Below are 26,413 nucleotides of genomic sequence, written 5' to 3' on the forward strand. Positions count from 1 at the left end.
TTTGTCGCTTTTGAAACAAAAGCTCAGTGCACAAATCGCCGATTAATTAAATATCTACTTCAAAAGAACAGCTCCTTCTGTTTGGCAATTAATCCGATGCCAAGGAGTTGGTCGGTATTAGTTCTAGATCTTTGTGTTCGACTAATGAACTGAAGCGGTCGCGATAAATGGTAACTTTAAAAAAGGATTCCTCCTTGCGCTTCTTACATAAATCATATTTGTCATGCAATTCGTGTTTAACTGCACGGAAAAAACGTAAGACCAAGAAACAATGGGAAACAGAAAAAAACGTCCAACTTCAAGTTGAGGGCTCTCAACAGCGTTCACATTATAAATTATAATTTACGTGCTCTCTATTATTATTAGGAATGGGTTATACTACGTATTACGGCCAGGCCAGAAAGTGCGTTTTGTCGCCAGGGCAGACCGTAAGTTAGTCCTAGACCCCCCCAGTCCCAGACTGCTCATCATCAACGCCCCGTGAGGTTGGTAAAGCTATAAACACACCAGGGGCACTGTCGCCGCATAATTTTGCAATAACATTTTGGCTTGAACTCCGACACCGACTCCGAGCTCCGGCTCCAACTGGCTCTACCTTGGAGATTGAAGGAAATAGCTGCTGCTGCATTGCTGCCGTCATTGTCCGACCGTCTCGACCGTGAGTACCTTGGTGTCATAAAAAAAGGAAAACAGGGCCAAACAACTGCATTGGGTTTTGTGTCTGAGTTAGTTTTCATGTTCATGTATTGTCATTGCCATTTTATCCTGTTGGCTGCCTGACAAAATGTACAAAATTGTATAAAAAAAATATCCTGCTGCTTGCATTACCGAGAGTTCAAAGTCAATTGTAATTTTTATGACAAACTGCTACGCAATATAAATTGTCATTTTTCTAATACTCTACCCTGTAGTTGAGACTTAATGCGCATTTCTACAAATTGTCTGTCATTCTGAGAAATGAATTGGTAATTATGTTAACTTTAGTAACTATTTAACCAATTTTAATGACACTCCTTATCACAAAGCTCTTTTCGTTTAAGACCTTTTATTCTATATCTATTCAAAATATTGCCTAGAAAAGAAGATCCGTATTTCTATTAATAATCAGCGACGTTTTAATAACCAAATGAATTTACAATATAGATTAGGTTTCTTAAAAACCCTTGACTATTCTGTATTGAGTTTATTTTCATTAGAGATAAAAATTAAAATAGTTTTTCTATGAGATAATGTCATCTAAAAGCTTTTCATGATTTATTATAAGTTTCTAAACATGGCTTTTAAACACTTTAGTTTAAGCTATTAAATAAAATGGGAAACTAGGTATTGCATAATCAATCTAAGGAAGAGTATTTAAAGTTCAAGTTATTGCAAGAATATTCCAAATTTTTCGATTCTTTCCTCTTTTTTTTTTTGCGTCTCATAAAAATTACAATTGCAGTGTATGTGAATTTATTGTTAGTACATGCAACTTAGAGGTCCAGGCTAAAAAATTAAAAGAAATGAGAATAAATGCCGTAATTCTATCTACGGTATTTCTTACTTTAGATTTGCTTAAAAATGCCATAAAGTTCGTTAGTTAGAGAAGAAGAAAAAAATCAAAATTTCTTATCTATCATTGTCAATTAAAAACCCTTTGACACACACTTTTGAATGGCAGCTCAGGCCCCCTTTTTTTCTACTCTCCTTTGTCCTTGTGCTTATCAGTCAAAACAGTCAGCGAATGAAATTAAAAAATCCTTTTAGAGAGAGAAAAGAATCATTAAAAACTAAACAGCCAAGGTAAACCACCCTGGAATGGAATTCACTTAAAATCCTTTAAAAAAATCATGACTTACGCCACGCCCCCCACAACCAGAGCAAGCAATGCGTTGCTCAGTCCGTTTTAATCCTTTTAAACGGCTTAAGCAGAAAAATGCCCGAAAAATTGTTGAAAAGAATTTAAAAAGAAATCTGTACCTTCATTATGTTGATGGTTGATTTAACCTGATGAAGCAGTCGGTCTGGGCCCTTTATCAGGCCATTGCGAACTCGAAAAAGGATTTCTTCAAAAATGGAACACGTTGTTTTCATTGCTCATTAGCGGAAGACAGCGCGAGTTTAATTAGCATTGACATGGACTCAGTTCTCCAAATGGGGCACAAAACCCATTTTCAGCTGGATCAGGCCAGATTGCTGTTGGCAGTTGCAAAAAAAAAAGTCTAAAATTCTGAATTGAGGGCGGATTCCGGTAACAACACCTTGGCCACAACTGGCCAAGAGAAATTGAACAACACTTTGATTCAATGAGTGAGCAGCAGCAGCAAAAAGTTCAAGCAATTCTCAAAAAGGGGCTAAATTGGGTTGCTTGGTGGTTGGACGAGCAGAAACTAATTGCCTTTTCGACATGCATTTAATCTCTATTAGAGTAGACGAAATTGATAGAAAACTTTTTGCAAAGGACACCACATGTGTGTGTTTGTGTGTGAGTGTGTGGGTGAATGTGTATGTGGGTTTGTACTCCCTGGAGTAACATGTCCTGGCACCTTTTGCTCTTTGCCGTTTCATAAATTATTAAGGGGTTTGATTTCCACACAACTTCTCGGACACAATACAAATTGTTGTTATACGTTAGTTCGATTATTTGCCAGAAGGTCGTCGGTGTAGAGAGCAAACTTTTTGAAGGGCGGGGGGCCCACTGATAATGACGGAAGTCATCACGTGTGAGTGGACCTTGTCCGTCCAACTGATAGATTGTGGAAGGTGTGAGCATGCCTCTTACATATCAATAACGTTTTAGGTATCCCTATCTCCTTTCTCTCCTCAAACTCACTTGTGCAGCAGCTGTGACGACTGCTGATGACCTTTTAATTGAAGTGCCAGAAATCGAAGTTTTGTTTCTGTAGATTCCCTTGAACGTTTACAGAGACGGGAAATGCCAGGCTATTAATAGCCATCAGGGAAATGAAGTTTTACAGCTTCAGGAATTCCATTTGATGGCAAAAATCTCTACTGGCAAGAAAATTCAACCATGCACACAGAAATTTAAATAAACGCGTGCGGCATTCAATAAAACAATTTACAATTTTGAAATATAAAATTTTATGATAAAGCAAAAAGCCACGAGGAATGCTTTAATAAACAAAATACAGCGAATCTTAAGCCAAGTAAAAAATTCCAGCAAAAAACCAAACCAAAAACCTAGCAGAGTCGCGTCGCTAATGAAACTCCCTCTCTTTCTATGAAAGGGCGGGGGGCAGTTGGAAGGTTTGATGGTGGCCTGAAAATCCTTTTGGCCAACCATGAGCAAAGTTTTTCCATTAAAGAGAAACTCACTGGCCGCAGGCAAACGAAATCAAAAAGTAAAAATTTATGAAGCGTTTAATTGAATTAATTAAAAGCAATAATACCTTGAAATAATTGCGCCTAATAGAAAAACTTTTCACTCTTGCCCAGAGATATCCATTGAGGGTGAGAAATTTGAGAGAGTGAGAGATGGGCCCTTATCTAAGGGGGAAACGTTTTTTCTTGTGCAGAAGAAAAGAATCCTAGCATGCATGGCTCCTCCTTTGACAGGACAAGACCAACGAGTTATGTGACAAATCCTGTGCACGCAAACTCAAGCCATAAGTCAAAATTATCAACAACAACACCAACACCAACATGACGACCGTGTTTGGTGGGCTCGGCGACTCGACTTTACTCCGTAGCTGGTCCTGATACTGAGTCCTGGTGCTGTTGCTGGTGCTGGTCCTGGTCCTGGTCTCAGTCTGGGCAACTGTCACGCACGTAGGCCACGCAACATTGCGAAAAATATGTCTTTGATGTCATAAATCAATTAGGATTGCCTCCTGCAAACGGGAACAAGTGCCCCAAGCTGGATCTGCGCCTTAACAGCAAACAACTTGTTAGGCCAACCTCTTTCTCCCCCACTCAATGCGTTTTTTCTTTTTACTTTGCTACTCTGCACTCTTTATTTTTCAAATTTCAAGTTTAAAACGTGACCAAAACTGGAAGTGGCATAAAAGTTGCAAATGTTTGATTTGAGTAAGTGAAGTAAATGAAGCGCATGAAGAGAAAGAGACTCCTTTTGTGCCCCTTTGCTCAGGATTTCGCAAAACTCCTTTGGGCCTTTTGTTTCCCTCTGAGTATGTGTGTGTAATTATGTCACACACATGGCTTTCGTTTGGGGACAAACTCGGAAATTCATCAACAGAAAAGCCGTGTGTGTCCCTGTGACATGTGCTCGTACGTTTTGTGTTAGTTTATCAAATATAATTACGAACTTTTCCCCTCATATTTCTCTGACTTTCTTTCATTCGCTGACTTCTTGAGTATAAACAGAAGTTTAATTATATTTTGTGAGGCAAGTGATTAAGCCCAGGGCTCACCTTTTGACTTATGATGTATTGCCAAATTTATGACAGCTGACAGTCAACCAGTCAGCTAGTCAGCCAGTCTGACATTTACCAGAAAAGGATGAACAATGAAACTTTAAGGAGCTAAATAAATTCTCTTAAAGCATCAGTCAAGTGCACAATATACGAGTATGTGTATAAAAGTAGTCAAATGTTTTTCACACATTTGCATAAATCAAACAATTAGTCATGCCGTCTGTGTTATTAGACCCAACCTTATACCTCAGGCCCATGTTCACGCCCAGAAACTATGCTCAAACTTTGCAGCATCATTCCTTTCTGGCCAACCCCCTGGATAAACTACTCGTATTGTCCACTTTTGGGGCAACAAGATTTTCTTTTGACTTTCGTTTGGTTGTTAATGTCTCCCCGCGGTGTTGTTTGTGCCTCTTCTTACACAGTCTAAAGAAGGTGTCCTGCTGGATTCTTAATTTATGCGACAATTTTCTTAGTTTGCCATTTGGCCATAATAACTTCTAATTCACCTAACCGAAAAGGCGACCCTTTTTATATGGGAGGGTTGCGTCTACAACTTGCCACTCGGCGCCTTAATTTATTAGTTTGGGCACTAAAATTTATGTACTATACAAAAATAATACAAAGTATTTGCTTTAAAATAAAACACAAAAGGTGCAGATGAGATGAGTAATAAAGAATTTATTTTAAAACGAATTGGTATACTCTCAAAAACTATAAGCATATTTGATATAAAAATTATTTTAACTGTGTTAATTTTTAGACAATGTTACAAGTCATTCAAAAACCGCGTCTGCCTTGTGGCCAAATGCGGAACTTGTCAAATAAATTACATAACAAAAATCTTGTCTTGTCGTCTTTCCTGAATCTCTTTGTTGGAGTTCTCTGTAAAGTTCGCTGCACTGTCTGAGCCTCTCCCCCAATTACCTTGATTTCCTCCTCTTTGTCTCTCTCTCTCTCTCTTGTTGGCCAAAAGTGCAACAATTGTGCAACTTTTATTCTAAATGAGAGGGGAAAAACTTGTTTTGTAAGCCAACAAACAAATGAAAAACTCTGAAGTAAGCGGTATCTAAATTTAGCATTTTATTAGCAGTATTCAAACAGTGGCTCACACCTGGTACTCATCGGCGATTGTCGGGCTCTGGCTGCTTGTTGCTTATGGCTGGTTCTGGTTGCGGCCGCTTTCGCCCGCTAAACCGTATTTGGTAATCACGACGGCCAAGTTCAGTGGCCTCGAATTGTGTTGCGATGGATTTGGTTGTTTCGGCTACTGGATTGGTTTTTTTTCTTTCTTGGTTTTGTTCTTTCCACTCCATTTGCATAGAAACTGGGTTAAGCGTGGCCAGGTAAGGCACTAAGAACATCTAGTTGCGAAATCAATGCCAGTGAGGCAATTACACTAGTTTGCTCAATCCAAAAATTTGTAGGCTTTGTTTAACTTAAATGATTGCCCCACTAAATCCACCAAACATTGACAAGAAAATGCAATTAACGCGACACGAAAATCACTGAAAAATCAAATGTCAATCACGTAGCCCATTTGTGGAAACCTGTTGGCTCTCTAACATTTCAATGACTTTGAACTCTGGCAATGTTTGGTGTGTGTGTGTGTGTGTGTGTATTTACATATTGATTATTGGCTTGACCCATTTTCGTTGGTTGTTGTTTTGATTTGAATATTTGAGGTGCTCGAGAGCAACCCACGCCACTTCCACTTTCATTGAAGCGCAACTTTCTTTGGCAATTGATTGACAAACACCGCAGATCGAGCTACAAAACTTGGCTTAAGGCTTCCCTTGCCTCTTCCTCTGCCTCACCCACACTCCACTCTAAGCACCGCTGGAGATTTGTAACCAGTTTAACATTGACGTCGCTGTTGCCGCTGCTTAATTCTCGTCTCTGATTCTTGTTTGGCTTTCATCATAAAAGTCTTTGGTCAACTTTCTTGAGCTTCATTCGCGTTTCAAACGCGATCGTAAACGTCTCGCTGCTTCAGTTCTAGCAAAATGAAAGTCGTTGTGTGCCTTTTGCCGCTCCTGCTCTTACTTTCCAGTTGGGTATCTTCATTGCCCACTGCGGAAAAGGAAGCTCTTCCGAATACGTTTACCAGTGATGCCTCGCAGCTGTTAAGCATTCAATTGCTAAAACACAACAAAGATATCGATGCAAATCAGGTGCATTCTCCACTGGGAGTGGCCACCATCTTAGCTGTTCTAGCGGAAGCCTCAGAAGGATCCACCTATGATGAGTTTAATTCTGTTTTTGGCTTCCCCAAGGATCGCAGTGCTTTGCGTGAGACTTACAAGCGTATTTTGGGCAATTATCGGAATCGTGATGCGGCAGTGGCTTTGCCTTCCTTCCAGACCTGGCTCTATATCTATCGCAATAACAGTGCTCGCGAAGAGTATAAGCAGCTGCTCGAACAGAACTACTATGTCGAGGTCAAGGACATCAACAGGCAGGACTATGACTGGAGTGAGCCAAACACTTCACTTCAGCTAGAGGAAGCTGGAGCCGATACTGACATTAGAACCGAGCCCAGCAATAGCAAAGATGTCATCGGTTTTGAGACCCTCAAACGCATCAACGTGGATGATGATGTTCCCCTGGTAACCACCGATACATATGGCGTGGAAATTGTGAACAAGGAAGCTTCCAAATTTGATCGTGAAGTGGATGATAAGCAGTATGTGGAAAAACCAGTTGCCCTGGCTGAGGCTGTCCAGATGCTCAAGGAGCAAACGTTCACCACAGAATCCGCTGAAGCTGCCGCTACCACCGATGCCGCCGCTGACATGGAAAAACTTGAAAAACCTGCTGAACCCGCCATGGCTGGTGAGGAAAATCTAGCCGATAAGCAGCAGAACAAACGTGAAGAGAACCTTCAGGCCAATGTGGAGGAGAACGAGACGGTGCAAGAGGATGAGAAGCTAAACAAGCAACCGATGGCCAATGAACAGGTTACCGCTGGTGAACCCGAAAAGGTGCGTCTGCCGTTGCAGAAACTGGAAAATGCCGTCAAGACAGCCGTTAAAGACAGTGCCGATGAGATAATGCTGGCTCTCGAATCACATCTAAGTGCAGTTAGTCGGGTAAGCCAAGACAGCAATTCCTAAAAATTCTCACTAAGCTCTTGTCTACTCTTATCTAGGTTTATGGTGCCCGTAGCCTATTCCGTCGCGATGATATTGCCTCGGCACTGAGTGCAAACTCCATTACCGGGCGCTCGGCTGGCTCCAAGTCCAAGATGTTGCTCTTCAATGGTCTTTACTACCGCGGCAGCTGGGCTCAACCCTTCTATCAGCTGCGCGATGGCAGCGATGAGTTCTTCTTTATGACTAACGAAGATGCCATGCAAGCTCCGATGATGCACACCAAGGGAAAATTCTATGTGGCCGATTTGCCACAGTTGAAGGCTCGCGTTCTATCCCTGCCCTACGAGAATGAAAAGTACGGTCTAAGCATCGTTCTACCCAACGAGACTGAAGGACTGAGTGAGGTCATTGCCCAGATGCAGCCAAGCGACTTCAAATATGCTCGTGATCATAGTGAACTGAAGCAGATGCATGTATCGCTACCCAAATTCCAGGTAGAGGAAACTTCACGCTCCGAATCGGTGCTGAAGCAACTGGGTCTCCAGCGTCTTTTCTCCCGCACCGAAGCCGAGTTGAGCCTTCTGTCCGATGACAAGGATGTCCACGTGGACGAGATTGTCCAGTTTGTTAATGTGCGCGTGGATGAGGGCGGCAGCAGTGCGAATGCCTTATCTGCCGCCAATATGCAGGCACGTTCACCTCTCGCCAGTGCCACCGAATTACCTGTACCGGAACCAGAACCCGAGCCAGGTGTTGAGCGATTCGAGGTGAACCGTCCATTTGCCTATTTCATCATGGACTGCGAGAATCAGTTGGTGCTGGCCTCTGGCAAGGTGTACACCCCAGAATTTAAAGATGATCTGCCACCCGTCTCCGTTGAAATTGAGTTAGAGCAATCATAAGTCGCATAAGTCTCTCCTACTCCTTCTTCCTCTCTCATATGTAGTTAGTGCGTAAGTTTCGTAACGAATTTTCACCGATCCATAAGCAATAAACGTAAACGTAAACTTCATTTTCCCAACCCGCTGGCCGATTGTGATTTTCCCAGCCCACTTGAGCCAGCAAACGTTCATTTGCTGTGCAATCAAAACAACAATTAATTCGCTTACTTCCAACCCTTGGGATTCAATTGTCTGTCCAGTAATCGTAATGTGAAATGTATCTGGCGGCGGGCATCGCTAATTTCCGTGCTGCAAATTTGTCATTTATGCATTTATATGATCGGAGGGTTGTCATTGCCGTGTGTCTGTTTCATCATTTCTCAGACAACTGAAGCGTAAGGCACATCCGCCACGTGCCCCCCGGTTTTCTTTCAGCCGGAACCAAAGCTGGCGGAACTTTTTCGAGTGGTCAATGGGCTACAATTAAAAATCTCATTAGAATGCATGATGTCTTAGTCAACTAACTGTATAAATGTCTGTATGGCCAGCACTCAGAGGTGAGCCAAGGTCTGGGTCTTGAACAGGAAGCACAAACTCCTCTATACTTTTACTGTACAGTCCCATCCTGTCCAATTCGCACAAGAAGGCGAATGCGAAAAGTAAAACAACACACACACATACACACACACACTAGACTGAGAAAATGTGTCTGGAGACGAAGATGCGTGGCCCGGCGCCGGCCTGGCGGGCGCCAAAAAGCAGAGGTAAAAACAGGAGTAAATGCGTGCCATGATTATAGTGATGACGACTTCCAACCCCGGGGAACTAGAGGCGACGCCAGCAACGTAGACGGCCACGCAGACGATGATGTTTCATCTTTTCCACATGAAAACTCACGTAACAAAAATTATGATAATCATAACTTTTTTCTCGGGCTTTTTTTTTTTATTTGCTACTTCTCCCACTCGTTTTTGGTGCTCCCAAGTCTTTGTTTTGTTAGCCACTGGACAAAGGAGTCATCGTGGTTGTTGTTGTTGGCTGCTGGATAAGGTAGACATTTCGGACCAGAATGGCGTCTAGTTTCGTCTTTTTTGTTATTCTTTCTTGCATATAAATCAATGTTGCCCGATATGCAGAAGAGCAGAAAAAGGTATAAAAGATTTATGGCATTTATCTCCCACACTCTTCCTTTGTATCTTGGTACGCTTAAATTGTGTTTAACATAATTTCGCAAAAGAAAACTCTTTCGAGAGCAACTACCAACACACAGACTCTCACACATACACATACAGGGAGGACGCCCACTTTCTAGATAGATATAATGAAATAAATAAACAAAGTGGCCATAAATCCATCCAATTGCATCAAAGACAAACATGAATCTCCTCCTTGTGTTGATTTCGACAAGAGACATTGCTACACGAAGTTGTCTAGATTTATGGCATGATTTCAAGTATAATTACTAGTTAAGTTCATCGAATTAAATTTCGAGGCTAGGCAAAAGCAACAAGTGTAAGAAATATTTCACATACAATTCAATTGTATGCAGCAAAACAGAAGACGCATCAGTGGCAACATCAGCAGCTGTTTTCCCAAGAAAATCGAGAAAACCGAAACAAGAAAATGCTTCCTCCACCCTCTCTCTCTCACGCTCCTTGTTGTTCTTCTCCCCACGGTGACGTTGACATTTGGGGCATGAAATGTAAAGCGGGGATATCACATATGTATATGTACATACATCGGATGGGGCACAGATGGATGTTGCGTGTTGTTGAAATCAAAGCAAAGCGACAACCAGCCGTCGCCCATCCAGATTCACAACGATTCAAGTGCGATTAGAAATCATCAGTTTATGCCACCGAAATCAAGTACCCAGCACCATGAAAGACAACAAAAAAATAAATATAACGACTCTTTAAAAATCCGCAAAAATCTCCTCATGCCGCATGGTCTTGGCCTTGGTTTTCTGTTTGCCTTCGGAGATCTTATCGAAGTGTGAAATGTCCTCGGGATTGGTAATGTTTGGTATATAGGGAGGACTAATACTTTGATTCAGCAGCGGTATCCAATCAACTTCCTTAAACCACTCATGATCTTTGATATCCTTATTACCATTAATCAAATTGCCATATCTAAAGAATAGAAAGTCAATGTCACCAAGAATTCTTGTTAATCTAAATCTAATTTTAGCCTTGCCGTTTAGAAAGATCCACCTGTAACAAATGATCGACCAGATGACGCAACGAACCACTGAAATAGGAAGGCATCTTATAATCACATTCGCATATCTTATTATACATGCTCATCATATCCCGATTGTGCGAGGAAAAAGGCGAGTGTCCGGCCACAAATTCAAAGACCAATACACCAAAAGCCCACCAATCCACGCTAGTGCCATAAGGTTTCGATTGAATAATCTCGGGTGGCAAATATTCTGGTGTACCACACAAAGTCATGGTACGCGTTTCCACTTTCTTGGCAAAACCAAAATCGGTAACCTTTAAATAACCATTCTTGTCGATCATAATGTTCTCTGGTTTCAAATCACGATAAAGTAAACTACAATGATGCAGATACTCCAAGGCCAGAAATACTTGAGCCGCATAGAAACGTGCTTGTTTCTCACTAAATTTACGAACTCTGTAAAATAAATCAACTATATTCATATTTATATCTACACCATTTGCTTTAGACCTACTTGCGGTGATAGGTAAATAGTTCACCTCCCGGCACAATAGGCAAAATTAGATAGAGACTGTCATTATCCTTGAACGAAGCCACCAAATAGACAGTGAATGGAAAAAGTATTGAGCGTAATACACGCTTTTCGCTCATCACATGTGCCACTTGCTTGGTCTTCATTATCTGATCCTTGCTAAGTTGCTTAGAGGCATAATAAATGCCCGAGGACTTCTCCTTAACCATCTGCACTTTCCCAAATGAACCAGCTCCCAGCGTGGCCTTGATTTCATAGTTATCAAGACCAATGGCCATGGATGGGGTATTTTGGCTAAATTTCTTATTAAACTCCTCTCTCAGCTTATCTAATATCAATTTATATTCAACTTTCGAACTGAAAGTCTGCTGCTCATAGTGACCCATTGCGGATTCAATGGTTTGGCAAAGATATACAAAAAATTTGGAATTTTCTTAGAAAATTTTGTTGGCTTAGCACATTATTAAAAAAAAATTACAGAAATTTGTAGTTTGATTGTTTAAGCCACAGCTACACGATGGAAAACAAAAAATAACAACTAAATTAAATTGGGGGATTAACATTTAAAAATTATTAAACAACTCGGGGTGACGATTTATTTTGGATTTCACTTTTGATTTGGATTCGTAATGATCAAAGTTCGATAAATCTTCAGTATTCGATACAATTGGTATATAGGGCGGATTGACTTCCTGATTGAGCACAGCAAACCAATCGACACCCTGGAACCAAGGATGATTCTTAATTTCAATTGCACCTTCATTTGAATTGCCTAAACTGAAGATGAATTTGGGGGAGATGGCTTAGGAGAAAAACATAAAATCTAATACTATTTACCGCTTTGAGGTATCAACCTGCATAAGACCCTCGATTAAATTCTTCATTTGGGGCGTAAAATAGGTCGGCACCCTGTACTCTCCCAAACAGATCTTCGAATACATTAGAATAACATCACGATTATGGGCTGCAAATGGCGAACGTCCGGCCACAAACTCAAATAGCAATATGCCAAAAGCCCACCAATCTACCGATTTGTTATACGGCTTCAATTGTATGATTTCCGGAGCCAAATATTCAGGAGTGCCACATAGAGTAGAGGTACGGCTATCAACTCGCTTGAGAGACAACAGATTAGATAGACAACTATGAGTAAAGAGAGACTCTCGACTCACCTTGGTGAAACCAAAATCTGTAAGCTTTAAATAACCTTTGCAATCGATCAGGATATTCTCGGGTTTAAGGTCTCGGTACATTAGGTTCATGCGGTGCATATATTCCAAAGCTAGTAGCACTTGGGTGCCATAGAAACGCGACTGCTTCTCATTGAATTTGCGCACTCTTGGGCATAAAAGAATATGATGATATGTACGATATTTGTCACTCAATTATTGATCATGCTAAGGTTTTAGATTTCACTACTCACTTTCGATGGTAACTAAAAAGTTCGCCGCCATTGATGAACGGCAGAATGAGATATAAATAATCAAAATCCTTTGACGAGTCTACCAGATATACAAGGAATGGAAAACGTGCCGCACTTAGCACAGTCTTCTCGTTATGCACATGCGCCACCTGTTTAAGACGCACCAAATCCTCTTTGCTCATCATTTTGGCAGCATAATAATTCTTGCCACTCTTTTCTTTGACCAACATCTAATCAACAGTGAAAAATATATGAGTGTTCACTAAAGGGTGGACTGTCAAAACTTACCACAGTACCAAAACTGCCATAGCCAAGGACTGCACGTTGTATATAGTTTTCCAAATTGTTATATGGGGATGGTGCTTGATGAGTCCAACGCTCATCGAATTCTTTGCTTAGGCCGTCGAGTATGGCGCCGTAATCGTCCTTCGAGTTGAAATAGTGCTGCGACTGCAGTTGGCTCATAATCAGCAGAGAGACAATTCTTTCATTTTCTTTCCACAGTTTACAATTCACCTAGACGAATCACAGATACAGCACAATAACAACAACAAGAATATGGAATTGGTAACGCAAAAAAAGTTTGATTATAACTCAATTGAATTGAAAATTTTGAATTTCATAATTTATTGTGTGATTGAGCGAAGGAATGCTAACAAGAAAATCAAAACCTACAAGATTTGAAGCATTCTGCAGCATTCAATTAGCTGGGCGCGGTCGAAAGGTATGATGACAAATTTCCTTAGGCCAAATGAAATGGCAATTTCCTGTGGCACACACACACACTACCCTTAATACACACACAAACAGAACATGTAGACTTCTTGACATGTCCCGGGCCTGGCCGCAAAAGTAAGAAAAATTACAAAACGTCCACTTGATAAATGATGCTAACCAAGATTACATAAGTTGGTAATTTTCTAGTACATTTATTTCTACATGTCAGCTAGTCAGTTGGAGCCAAACCACACAGACTTGACTTGGCTCTCATGTTGATGGACAAGTGTTCTGCGATAGTCAGTCTATCCTCTCTCTCTCTTTCTCTCTTTGTTTGTGTGTCCTTAAATGCTTATAGTTTTGAATGAGAGGGAGTAAGAGAGAGATACAGAGAGAGAGATATCCCAATTTCTGGATCTGGATGCTCCAGTTGTTGCATGCTTTTAAGGTAACTGTCGACCGAAACGTTTATTGGCCATTTTCGGTCATATGTCCAGGCTGTTGTTGTACGTAAATTGACAATTAATCATTATCTTTCAACATTTGCACAGGCATTTACCACCCAGCATTTCATCTGGCTCTGTGGAAATGTCATTCTAAATATGTTTAAGGGTTTTTGTGGGCCCTAATGTGATGGCATTTATTTCTGTGAGAGAACTTCATTATTGATTAGGCCAACTTGAGAGTAGAAAATGAAGGGGTTTAACACTTTAGCAAGCAATTCAATTTAAGAAGAGTGGAAGAATCGATTTTAATCAAAATTTATGTGCCAAATTCATTTGTTATGCATGCAGGAAGAATAAGTAGTAACTCGGTTGACTCTGGCCACATTTCAATTAAGTTAAAACAATGCAAATTGTCACGTACTTAGCATAAGACATGTGTCCTTCTTGGAGGATATTACAAAATTTTAGTTTTCACTCTCGGTTTCTATTCAGTCATCTCATCAGTAAATTAGAAATCGTGCAAAAACTAAACAATTTCATTGAGAACTTAAGTATCCACCCAGACCCCAAAAGAAGCAGGACAAAGCTTGGCTCATTTAACTTATAGAAGAAGACTCAGCCTGCTCAGAATCCTGTCTGTCTGTCTCTTTTAGCATTGCCACAAACGAAAGATAAACTCCAGTTGGCTAAGATATGTTAACGACTGCAATAAATAAGCGGATAATATCTAAAGCAAGCCACCATATATGTTCATACGAACATATATGTATGTATAGGCCCACCATAAAAAGCCTCTTCACATAGAGATGCGTTTGCGCTAAGCGGGCCAAGAGCAGATTAAGTCATACGCACACGTTTCTTGGCCGTTTCTTTTGGCAACACTTAAAATTCATTTGTTGTGTTGGAAGATTCTGTCCTCCCCCACCGTCTCTCTCTCTCTCTTCCTCTCCCCACATTGTGAAACTTATGCAAAGTAATTGACGCCTAGATGAACTGTTGACACACATGGCATTTGTCTTGGCCAATATTTGGTTTAGTTATCAAAGCAATTTCTTCTTTTTTTGCTTCTGTTTCTCTCGGTTTCTCGGTTTTTGTTGATGGTAGGCTTAAGTAGGTGAAAGCCCTCTCACAATTTTTGGCCAACAACAAATTCAATTATGCTGAAAGGTTTTCCCAGTTTCGCCATCGTGCCATTAGCACTAATCTCTGCACAATCGCGTGAATAAATCATGGCACGCTTTGGCCTTTGCACACTGACCGGAAAATGCATTCAATGTGCACAGTTCAATGGTTGGCAACAATGTCGCCGCCGTGTTGTGTGCAAAAGGTGTAACTAATCCGCTGCCGGGCCATGTGACTTTTGTCATGCGCCGATGTCAGACTCTACCTACCCAACCCCTCTACCCCGCGGCCAATCTACGAAAGAAACCCTTTGCAAATGCCAACGGTTTTTCACTCAATTCCACCCCAAAAAAGGGAATAAAATCAAAAGGGGGAAATGTTGCTAGATTGGAAGTTTTCCACCTTCAATCAACGACCAACCGACCAAAGAGCCGAACAACTGACAGACCGAACACCCGATCGCCCGCCTGCCGCCCGTCATTGTTGTATATTGTCGTTTGTAATCCGTTGATTTGGCCATAGTCGTCATCGTCATCATCATTATCATCATCTCCGCGGGAGGCTATGCTGACATTTCGCAGTTGGTTGCCTTCACCAAGGCTATTCTCTTTTAGTTGATTGTCCAACTAAATTGAAATGTATCTAAGAATTTACATTTCTTTTTTGTTATCAACAAATATATAATTTCCATGTGTAATGGAAAATTTTCATCTATTTCTGTTATTTTCACGTGGTTTCCAATACCTTTTGGATTTTAGATGTGCATAAATCAGTCTAATACTTTCGGCATATAGCAATTTGGTTATAAATCAAATGACATCAGATGCCATCAGGTTACATGTTACAATCACGTTCTATAGCGCCAAACAGTATGCAACGGATTTTTGTCTATAGTCTATGGCAGGAAAATGCTTGGGCAAATAATACATACAAAATATAACAATGGATATAGAGACAGCAGAGATGGAGATACGACGGTGTGTGTGTGTGCGTGTGTGTAGGAAAAACAATTGCCACAAATTTTAAACATTCCGCTCATAAATAAACATGAACCGGTCCGCTCTTATTCGATCCGCTCTACTCCGGTTACCAGTTTTTGGATAGGAAATGCAAAATGCTAAACATTTTTATTGAAATTCAATTAAAGTCGTATTTCAATAATTGGTCACGCATGGTGCGCATTTCCGTGCTCCGGACGATCTCTCTAAATGCTTCACTTCGAAATATTTATTTATGTGTTTTCCAATTTTCCTCCTTTTTTTTTTTTTTCATTTTATTTGGTTCGAATTGAAAATGTTGCCACTTGGCCGCTTGGTCGATTGTTCAATTGGAAATTTGGTGCAGAAAATTCAGTAAGAGCATGCATTAAGTTTGCAAAATTCTTATCAGTTTAGTTTGGTTATCGTTTTTGGCTCACCCTTACCCCCTGGACAACCCCTGTGTTACCCTCTATGAAGATTCAACTGGCAGCAGCACCCTTAACGAGTGTGTGCCTCACGTTAAGTGTGCAAAATTTTTGCGTGATTTGTGCGAAAAATTTCTCTTCGTTGATGCTGATAAAAACTTGCCTAGGGTTGGGTTGGGTGAACGGAAGAAGGAAAACAAGATGTAACAGAAGCGAGAGGAGGGTGGTTAGTTTTTGGGTAGCTAATGCCAATGTTGTTGTCATTGTTATTTTTGTGTTGTTTAGTGCCATAAATTCTTTTTTGTACTTGTCATATCTCTAGGCAGAGAGTCTCTTTGCCTTGCTTTCACTCTATTTAGACACAGATCATTAAGTTTTGCACTGCTCGTCGGCCCGGCATCTGATTTAAAGACTTAAAGTGAGGATGTGAGAATGGAGGAGGGAGTATGAGAATGGGGAGAGAGCATGTGTAGCCAGCAAGCAATATTTATCAAAATGTCAATTGCTGTTGCAGGCGACTGTCATGGATCTTTAATTTTAGTTGGCAAATGCATCCTCTTCAATTAACGAGGCGTTGATGGAATATAAGCAAAAATTAACAAAAAAAAAACCCAAAATCTTAATTGGTAGTGCGAAATGAAAATTCTTAATTCCTTAGGTTAAGAATACCTAAGTGTTAATCTTCATTGTTTAGTGGTTAAAAATTCTTTCATATTCCCATGCGAAAAATGATCTTTGTGTAAAACAAATAATTAACCTGACGTCCAATGATCAAAGCAGAAAGAAAAGATGAACAAGATGATCATCATGTTTTAGATAATGATTATGATCCAAATGGCGAGAATGCGACAACTGTTGGTCCTCAGATCTTCGCTAGATGCCAGCATATTTTTACATCCCCAAGCATTCTATTTTGACAGGCATGCGATTTGCACGCTTAATTGAGACAGGTGCAATGAGAGAGGGAACCAGGAGGAAAAGAAAGTGGGAGAAGGAGATGTACACTTGCACGGGAAGTGCGGCCAAAGTGCTACACATGTTTGCTGCTGTTGCACAAACCGAGAGATTTATCATCATGCCACGTGTGTCTGCAAGCTATGTGTGTCGCCCTCGGTTGCATTTTTTTCACGGGAAAAGCCCGCGACGCACGCCAAATGCAAAATTAACAACCTAATTAATACCTAGGCGGATCCACACCACCCACCCATCTACCTTTCAAAACGTTTTATGGCCCAGGCAGCTGTTCCACAAAAACCAAAAGGAAACTTTCCTTTAAGAGCTAAAGATACTTTTAAATCATGCCAATACGAGGGCTCTAAGATCAGCAAGAGAACAGGAATACATACATATTTGCTTAATCATGTTTAATATACATAAAACTGTTTCGGTTACCCTCGCACCTCGCCATAGCTATTGGGCAACTATCTATTTTGGCCTTCTCCTCTTGAAATTGCTGTAAAGTGAGTGCAGCTAGCTGGCTGGCGATTGTGTGTTTTGTTTTAATTGGGATCCTATGAATGCTTCTTTCTTTTGTTTTTTTGTCTAACGAAAATATGCGAGAAAACTGGGGAACCGCAAACTAGGAGTAACTAACGACCAGCGGGCGGCCGCTGTCAAAGTCAGCTGCTGCTGCTGCTGCTGCTTTTGCTGTTGCTGCTCTTGGCTAAAAATGCCAAATTGACTGCCAATCCCCCCAATAGATTCGAAACTCGAATATTGAAGGCGCTTGCGGTTGGGGCAGCACTTCAATTTTAGCATTTTCACTGGACGTTTATTGAACATTTTTACTTGTGGTTAGCAAACTGGCTGGTTGTCTGGCTAGATGAGTAGAGAGAAAATGATGGTGGCTAGCAGCCACTTTTTATTAATTTTTTTTTGGTCTTTACATTGTGTCAGTCAAGGCGAGGCGAGCTCATCTCAATTTCACGGATGGCATTAAATGCAAATCGCTGCAAATGGGATTTATTCAAGGAGGCCAAAGAAATTGGCCAAAAATGCGTTAAATGCAAATTGGATAAGATGTCGTGTCGTTGGTTGAATGTTGCATGTGGTTGCCAAAAGAACCAAAAACAAAAACCGAAAAAAAACCAACGAATGGAATAGAAAGAAAAAAGAAGAAAGGACACAGATATCCTTGAGGATATCCTTTGCCTCGCCTATCACATGGCTGCGTTTCGTGTTCATTTCGAAATGAAAGCAGCGGCGGCGTCGGCGACAAACTTTAAAGTGGATTACGTTTGCCAAGCATATCAAGCAGGAGAATGCCGCCTTTCCATCTCAGCCCAGGCCAGCCCAGTTCAAGCTCAGAGTCAGTTTCAGTTTGCTGTACTTCTGCTATCTCCTGCCTTATGTCCTTCACGTCGTGCGTTTTCAGCCAACATAAATCCGTGAGTTTTTGCTAGCAAAATTTATGGCGCTCGCGACACTCTGGCAACTTTGGTGGCAAAGCATGAGGCATCAGAGGCATTGTTGTATTTATGACCGCGACATGACCTGCTCACATAAATGGCCAAATCCTCCACTTGGTTCTGATCCCTGTCCCTGGTTCTTCGGTTACATGAGTGGGAGCCGCATGTAGATAGCTAAAAGTGTTGCCCGTACGTGAGCCGCAAACCTCAAAAGAAAGTCTGCTGCGGAAATTGGATTTACTTGGGAAAATGTTGAAATCAGAATCAAGTCTTAAATCTGCACGCCCGTCAATTTGTTTTTAATCGAAATTTATGTGACCTCTTCTAATGAGGGAAACGCGAGCTAAGAAAAAAACAAGACAAACAGAAGCCTGTGATCTCTCCATTGGCAGTTTGCCCCAAATTTCAATGGAAATTAATTAGGCGTAACGGTTACAGTTGCGATTTACGAATCCAAAAAAAAAGTAAAGAAGGAAAACTACTCTTTGGCCTCTTTTGAGGAAAATGAATTCAACCGGATGCATAACGTCTCTTCTCTGTCCAGGATGTCAATTGTGAGTGGGTTTCGGCATTCTGCTTATGACTGCAGAATCTTCCATGAGCCATTGTTTGCCCAATATCTTAAATGGCCAAATAAGCGGACAACGTAGCCATAATTGTTATGTTAATAGAGAGTATACAGAGGGAGATATGAATTCTATTTTTGGGGGTTGATTGCCTCTTGACCATAAAGCCATCGGCCATGTAGTTTAGCCATTGATTTTTTCATATGTTCTGCCATTCATTGTATATATGTTTGCTCTGCGACTTTGCATAAAAATGGATAAGTGTACCAATGAGATGGGTATATATTGGCCAAGCACATTTCTTAGACACTGTTCCGGCCTACAAATACGCCATAGAATCTTTTAGCTAAGAAGTCAATTTCTAGGCCTGTCAAAAATTATATGATTTCCATATGCAAATGATAAGCAGAACAACCCAAATGTAGTGTCTTATATAAACGTGTATGACTTTCAGCTTAATGCCCGCAAGTATGCTACAGATTTCAATGGCCAGCCATTAACCACACACCCCACACACACACACAAATAAACCAAAACAGTGAAGACAAGGAGAGGCGTGGCAATCGCACTCCTTTTTTAACAATTTGCCACACTTTTAGATTTTTTTTATTTGGCTTTCTAACTATCTGCATTCGAGCCAAGCGTCAACGCCCACTGATAGGTGTGACATATCGTGTGATTGATGAAATGTTTGAAAAAACCCCTCCCTTCACACCATCTTCAAACCCCAGCAACGGAAAGAAGGAGGAGTTTGGGTTGGTTTGCTGAATGGTTGGTTGGTTGGAGGACCGCCAACTAATTTCCACATTTTTCACATTTACGAAGACAAATTGAGGTGCGAACTTGGGTCGAGGCAATAAAATTGTCGAATATCAAAACAACAAAATCTTTGCAGCAAACCGGCCGGCCATAAAAAAAAAACTAGAAAGAACACCAGTGTGGAAGAGTTAAGAGGAAGGGTAAGGCTAAGGCTCACAATGTGAGGGTGAGAGGTTGGAGGAGAGAGAGAGTAAGGGTTGACATGGAAGCTTCAACTCAACTCTGACAGTGGCAGGCATGCCAATTGTTTTTCGATTTCGATGCTTAAAAATTTCACAACAAATCCGTGAGTGGCCAAAAATAAAAAAAAGGAAGGAAAGGCGTCACATTATGCGCAGGAGGCGGCTGCGGGAGATTGGAGGTAGAATGGCTTGAAGACCCCCCTTACTATAAAACTCAATATCTACAACAATAAATTTCCAGCACACACACACTCACACAAGGCGGCTTTCGATACAGTTAAAGAATGTGGCGAATTGGTTTCTTTTTAGTTTAGTTTTCCATTTCATTTCGTTTTATGCGAGGCTCGCCAAAAGTTGTCAACGACAAAAACGCCAGCTATAAACTCTACCCCCCAAAAAACACAACAAACACTTCCATGCAACGACTTTTCAATAAAAAGCAACAACAATGGGAACCCAAAGGGGTTGGGGGTTGGGGGGGATAGACTCTAAACACCAGCCGCAGACATCTCGTTTCTATTAGCATAATGTTTCCCGGCGACTGATCTGATTTTTGCAGGCCCAACAAGCCATTTCAACTTACTTTCGATTTGCCATGATTTTATTTATTATCAACGATTTCGTGTTACTGGACACAAAGGAAAAGTTTAACATTTTGCCAGAGACGCTCGTAAAAAATCGTAAAATCGAAATTACATTTTAAAAAGTTTTGTTTTATTTGTTTATATATTATATATATGTATCGTTTGCAACAATTTTTATTGCTAATTTATGCGCATGGTATATTGAATGGCATTGTTTGAATGGCATGTGGAGGAGCTGGTGACCACAATAACTCATTAATCAGATTCGATGATGCCTGACCTTGAGATTGAGTTGCTTTTCATTTTAAAGGACACTTCAATGAACCTTGAGGCGAAATAAATTAATTGATTCTCATAATTAAGTTGCAATAATGCTTCATCACTTACCAATACCATACATATATTCCAAAAAATCTACTTTCTCTCTCTCCTTATTAATTGACCTTGAGGCAATGTGCGAAAAGTATCTAAACGAATCCATTATTAATTTTGTTACTTTTGGTGCACAAAAGAAGAAAATGAATGTGGTTCAAGTGCAAATATGGAACAGTCCATGAATATCCAAAAAGTATGAGAGCCAGCTGAGAAGAATCAGTCTATATATGTTAATATGCTCGTCGTCCCTTTGCAAAATTTGTTCGAAACTTCTGCATAAAAATAGATTTTCTCAACGATCAGACATCTGTTTCATATGAAAATAATGAAAAAAGCTATGGCGAAGGCAAGACTGAAAATTGTTAAATGGAAATCAAAATCACTCGAAAGACACTTATAGACATAGCTCAAGGTCGTCGGCTTATTTAACGAAATTTACTGAACAAGTCACGAAGGGCACAGTGATCATTGGGGTCCACATCGTTAACGCTCACCTCGTATATTAAGGCCTGCATAATGAAGGGCATTCGCTGGCATCTCTTCATGCAGGCCCATTGTCGTCGTATTTCTGCTCGCAATGTATGCTTGCTACTACATGGAGTGCTTTGAATGAAATCCTTTTTGTAGCTTTGACTGAAATTCTCGAATGGAGTCGGTTGCAATTCCTCGCCGGTATAGGCAGACCAATAGAAACGCAATTGATGGGCGGGCGACAATGATTCCCAAAAAATTCCCGAAGTAACCTGTTGTTGTGCCTGGTTGCAGCGAACCCAATTTTGATATAACACTTTGGCCTGTTGCTGCAGCTTAAGGAAAAAATTTTCATTTGGAGGAGCGTCATCGCTACAATCTTGACCCGCAGATTTTCGGTCACTTGATGACTTTGGTTTGGTAAGATTGTTGATAAAATTTATCAAATCAAACTTGACTTCAGCTTGGGACTGCTCCTTTTGGCATTCAACTTCTTCCTCTTCTTCTTCTTCTTCATCGCATTCATCATCTTCTTCATTATCTTCGTCATTTTCATCCTGTTCATCTTCATCTTCACATTCATCTACATCAGCGTCATCTTGCTTTGTGTCCATTTTTCCAGAATGTCCACACCGATAAGAACACTTTTTGTTCTCTTTTTTTCCCCTGACTACGTTCTCTTTTGCACTGACCTTTGAAAGCAGCTATATCACTTTTGGTCAGATCTGAAAAACGTATCAGACGCCGTTCACAATTCGCTTCCCCATCGTAGGTGACCAGACGTTTTGGATACTTATGTCTTATGGTATAACTGGGATGTTTGACTCTTATAGACCCACCTTTGCATGTTGCCTTTTTCTTGCCCAAACGTTCGTAACAAATTTTGATCAAGGAATTGATTAAGTCTATGAAAAAACGCCCGATATCGTAACTAAGGATTTGACACAAACGTTCCATAATAGCACAAGGAAAAAAATAATATATATAATTTAGAGAGCACGAATTTGTGTTACTGCTAGTGTACGTATATATTTCTTTATGATTGTCTTTGTCAAATATTTGTATTAGAGTAGAACGAAATGTCGGGCGCCTACTCCACCTCCATTTTTATCTCCACCTCACACACAAACACACACACACACGCATAGCATAATTTAGTGTTCATGAAAATATATGGTCCCTTATATTATAAATGCGAAAAATACTTGCTCGCAGTACCAATAAAAATCCGTTGGTTTTTGGTTGAAATATGACAGCAAACTTTGCTATATTAAAAATGCTGCTGCTCGTGCAAAAAAAAAAAAAACGAGAAAAGAAGAAAAGACACAAACATTTAGATTTGCACATTTATTTTTTTGGCTTTGGTTGGTTTTTGCCTGCTCAGCCCATCAAGCAACACACACCCAATCCACCCAATCTATCCATCGTTTCCCGTATGTATTTATGTTTTCTGCTTATTATCTAGCTATAGCATTCTTATATTCATATTCTCATATTCATTTTCATTCTTCCGATTAAGCAGTTTTCATGGTCATCATTAAATATTTTCATTCATGTTGCCATCCATGCCAGTGCAAAAACGCAAAAAGGAAAAAGAATGGAAAAGAAAAACAGGGCAAATAAAATAAGTGGCCTAAATAAAAATTGAGTTTTCCTTTCATTCCCGTTTCATTTTTACGAGTAATGAGACTCGTCGTAGCAATGAAAATCGCAGCAATTATTGAAATTAATTTCATTTATTACATCATGAAAATATATGTATGTATATTTTCAACATACCGCAGAGAATCGAAAACGTAGACCAAAAATATATGTACATACATTTCGACACTGTCTGTCGCAGCAATTAAGAAGGCCAAAAGAGCCAACTGGAACTGGAAGAAGGTCATATATGTATGACTCTGTATGTGGTTGCTGCCTTTGTGCTTCTGTATGTGTGTGTGTGTGTGTGTGTGTGTGTGTATTGGTAATTTGAAGTTAATAACGTAGAAATATGGTACTATAATGCTCATTCGATTCATATCGCACACATTCATGGCTAGCAATTGTGAATTTGTTAGCCATTTAGGAATATTTGCCAATTGTCTAAAAATGGTCAGCTACAAGGGAATCGAAATGGAATTTGTCAGACTGTGATTACCTCTATAAAATCTCCGTTTAATTGCAGCCAAAATGACTACGATCTAAACATATATTCAAGTTACTTGGAAACAGAAAATTTGCCACAGGCAGGCAAAGAGAAGAGCTAAAAGAACAAACAGATCTAATGGCCAGAACCAAAAACAGAGATGAAAAAGTTACTCAATAGATTGAACCGATTACATTAGGATAAATTGTGAAAATAAAGTGAAAGTTTACCTATAATACCAGTCTATCATTCATATTTATCTTTATAGAGGTAAGTTCATCGATATCTTATGATATATACGCCTATCTAGTAGCAGAGCAAAATGATTGCCCCAAATTCCCTGGACAAAATCAAGGCAGATGATGAAAAACAAAAATCGTTTTTGCGTCTTTTACGATGGGCTGCATCTTTTACCTAGGAGAGACGAATTTCGTGTTATGGCTAATGGCTGTGTGTCGGCCACATCTCCCAGAACAATAAAATTCCCATTTAGATATGGCGCGAATCATCTACTTTATCCAACCCAGGAGCCCACCAGCCCACCAGCCCACCTCTGCCCACCGTTGTATTCCCTTTCTCTCTCAGAAGCAAATGTGTGGCAGCAGCAGTTTTCGATGTCTGTGTGTTTACGTGAAAACAATTTTTATGGCATGTCAAAAACCTATTTTAATGCTTTTAATGAAAGCGAATTTTATTGCATTACTTTTCGATTTTACTGCCCCCAGCCGCCAGGGGGCGCCCTCTTGTATATACCAAGGCGTAAAAATGCACTCAACTCAAAATGTTGACAAGCTCGTAAAAAGTATTTTCTTTTTCGTTTTTGGCTTAATGCGGAAGCAATGGAGAAGCCAAAAACAGGTGACAAAGCAAAAAGTAAAGAAATCAACAACAACAACAAGAGCCTGAGAGATGGCGGTGAAGATTTTCCATAACAAAAGCCACTTAAACTGCCAATTTGTGGTATGTGGCGGCATCTTGGCCTTAACGCTTTTGCCCACAAAAACAAGATTTCCGTTAGTGGAAATTTTGCATAAATTCTGTTGGCTTGCGACTCCCAAATGTATGCTACCTTTGCCAAATTCATTTGACCAGAAACTTAAGTTATATTTTGGATTAGAGCCAAAATAGCGAGCGACAGCGCGAGTCTTCGACAGAGACATGTTTAGTGGCACGGCAGCGACAAAAGCTTTCAGCCATAAAAGAGCCAAAAACCCAAACGATTCGAGGACGACAACCAAGATCCTTACGACACAGACACACACACACATATGGACCACTCAATGTCAGTTGGAGGGGTTTGTGAATGTGAATGTGAATGCAGGTCCCCAAGTTTTGCAGTTTTGTTGCTGCGTCCGCTGCTGCTGCTGCTGACATGGCCTGACATTACATTTTGGACGCACTTTTGCGTGTGCCAGCAGTAGTACTGCCTAGTGGCTAGGACCTTTTCCTCCTTTTGTCCCCACAGCCCCCATCAATGCATATTCCATGCATTAAATATTGCATATGAACTAAATGGATTTCGGTTTGAGAATATTGACAGGGTCAGTCATGCATTGTTGGCTAGCCAAAAACTGTCGAAATGCCCACAAGACAATAGAGAAAGAGAGGCGCAACATTTGCTTCTACTTAAACTTTAAATCTGGGTAGAGAGAGCAAATTTTGCAAAGCAATTTGGCCAAATTTAAATTACAGTTATTAAACGTGCAAACTTTAGGGGTAAGTCTGCCTTGAGGGTGAATTTCTCTATCTCTCTCTTAAACAAAGGCAACTTCTTTTCTTCTCGACGAAACTGTGACGAATTTTTTTTGTTTTTTTTTTTTTTTTTGGCCTGACAATAAAGTGTCATTAGGCAATATTCCATCGTAAAAACCAATGGCAATGCCGCAAGTGGCAAAGTTACAACAAATTCGTTTCATTAGAACATAAAAAAAGGAGACAAGAAGAAAAAAAAAACACACAACAAAATGCAAATTAGCCGCAACGATATGATATGCCCCACGGATGTAACAAAAAGGTGGAGCAGGCCAAACAAATTTTGCAAGGCAAAAGGACTCACCCTATGCTTATCACTAGCTCCTTTTTTCCCTCACACTCCATCACTTTCTGGCATATAATTACAGTTATTTGTGTAGCTAATTAATTGCTAATCAATCATAGCACCCAACAAAAAAACCAACGAAAGGAACCCAGAGATGTACAGTGGCAAAAAAGGACTCCAGCATGTTGTTTGCCTGTCACTCGTGAATGTATCTCAATCTCCTCATTGAGCTGGGGGCCCAGACATTTCCACTTCTAAGGCATCTCATTGTCGAGTTCGGGTTTGGACCCACCGACCGGCGGACCAACCGCCTTGCCTTTTTGTCCATAAACAAAAACCCAGTGAAAACAAAAGCTTAGCAAAGATTGATCACAAAACGACGACACTGGACTCTGCACCTGTTCGCTTACTCACGGTTATTAGCTAGAAACTTGGGTGGCTCTGTCTTAGCGCTATTTGGGAACTGGTTGATGGGTGATGGGTTCGCCATGCAAATGGCCAAAAAGTGTCAAATGAAAGCTTTTTTACACCTTGCCGCCAAGGATTGTCAAGTGCTTGAGGGAGTCCTTAGCCGGGCCGGTTCTGATGTCGTCTTTATGTCCAGGGGACAAGCGTTTCACTTGTCACTGCTGTCAGTCAGGGCTGACGTCATTGTCCTTTTGCG

At 40.5% G+C, this 26,413-nt stretch overlaps 5 protein-coding genes across 9 annotated transcripts in view; 1 reads left to right on the forward strand and 4 right to left on the reverse strand.

The window, feature by feature from the left end:
• The window catches only part of PH4alphaPV (prolyl-4-hydroxylase-alpha PV), a 161,451-nt gene that overhangs the window by 48,466 nt on the left and 86,572 nt on the right, over window positions 1–26,413 (reverse strand). The window lies entirely within an intron of this gene.
• On the forward strand, window positions 6,375–8,381 carry Spn100A (Serpin 100A). Its single transcript, XM_068296494.1, has 2 exons — window positions 6,375–7,465; window positions 7,525–8,381. The coding sequence occupies exons 1-2, from the start codon at window positions 6,380–6,382 to the stop codon at window positions 8,368–8,370; spliced, it is 1,932 nt and encodes a 643-aa protein (XP_068152595.1). The 5' UTR covers window positions 6,375–6,379; the 3' UTR covers window positions 8,371–8,381.
• Window positions 9,776–11,602, reverse strand: LOC137583160 (cAMP-dependent protein kinase catalytic subunit 2). The gene is made up of 3 exons (XM_068298074.1): window positions 11,048–11,602; window positions 10,546–10,989; window positions 9,776–10,481 (listed from the first exon to the last, which is right to left on the reverse strand). Exons 1-3 carry the CDS (start codon window positions 11,449–11,451, stop codon window positions 10,265–10,267), a joined length of 1,065 nt encoding a protein of 354 aa, XP_068154175.1. The 5' UTR covers window positions 11,452–11,602; the 3' UTR covers window positions 9,776–10,264.
• On the reverse strand, window positions 11,628–13,139 carry Pka-C2 (Protein kinase, cAMP-dependent, catalytic subunit 2). Of its 3 annotated transcripts, none has more exons than XM_068298072.1 (5): window positions 12,777–13,139; window positions 12,489–12,718; window positions 12,238–12,403; window positions 11,903–12,180; window positions 11,628–11,837 (listed from the first exon to the last, which is right to left on the reverse strand). In XM_068298072.1, exons 1-5 carry the CDS (start codon window positions 12,951–12,953, stop codon window positions 11,825–11,827), a joined length of 864 nt encoding a protein of 287 aa, XP_068154173.1. In that variant the 5' UTR covers window positions 12,954–13,139; the 3' UTR covers window positions 11,628–11,824. The 3 variants fall into 3 exon arrangements, with proteins under 3 accessions (XP_068154173.1, XP_068154172.1, XP_068154174.1); XM_068298071.1 differs by having other exon boundaries at window positions 11,628–11,842; XM_068298073.1 differs by lacking the exon at window positions 12,777–13,139 and having other exon boundaries at window positions 11,628–11,842; window positions 12,238–12,401; window positions 12,489–12,660.
• On the reverse strand, window positions 20,846–22,639 carry LOC137582630 (uncharacterized). The gene is made up of 3 exons (XM_068297242.1): window positions 22,276–22,639; window positions 21,125–22,166; window positions 20,846–21,062 (listed from the first exon to the last, which is right to left on the reverse strand). The coding sequence occupies exons 1-2, from the start codon at window positions 22,538–22,540 to the stop codon at window positions 21,538–21,540; spliced, it is 894 nt and encodes a 297-aa protein (XP_068153343.1). The 5' UTR covers window positions 22,541–22,639; the 3' UTR covers window positions 20,846–21,062; window positions 21,125–21,537.

The sequence above is a fragment of the Drosophila tropicalis genome, unplaced genomic scaffold (assembly GCF_018151085.1).
Source record: "Drosophila tropicalis isolate 14030-0801.00 unplaced genomic scaffold, ASM1815108v1 contig_859, whole genome shotgun sequence".
Lineage (NCBI taxonomy): Eukaryota > Metazoa > Arthropoda > Insecta > Diptera > Drosophilidae > Drosophila > Drosophila tropicalis.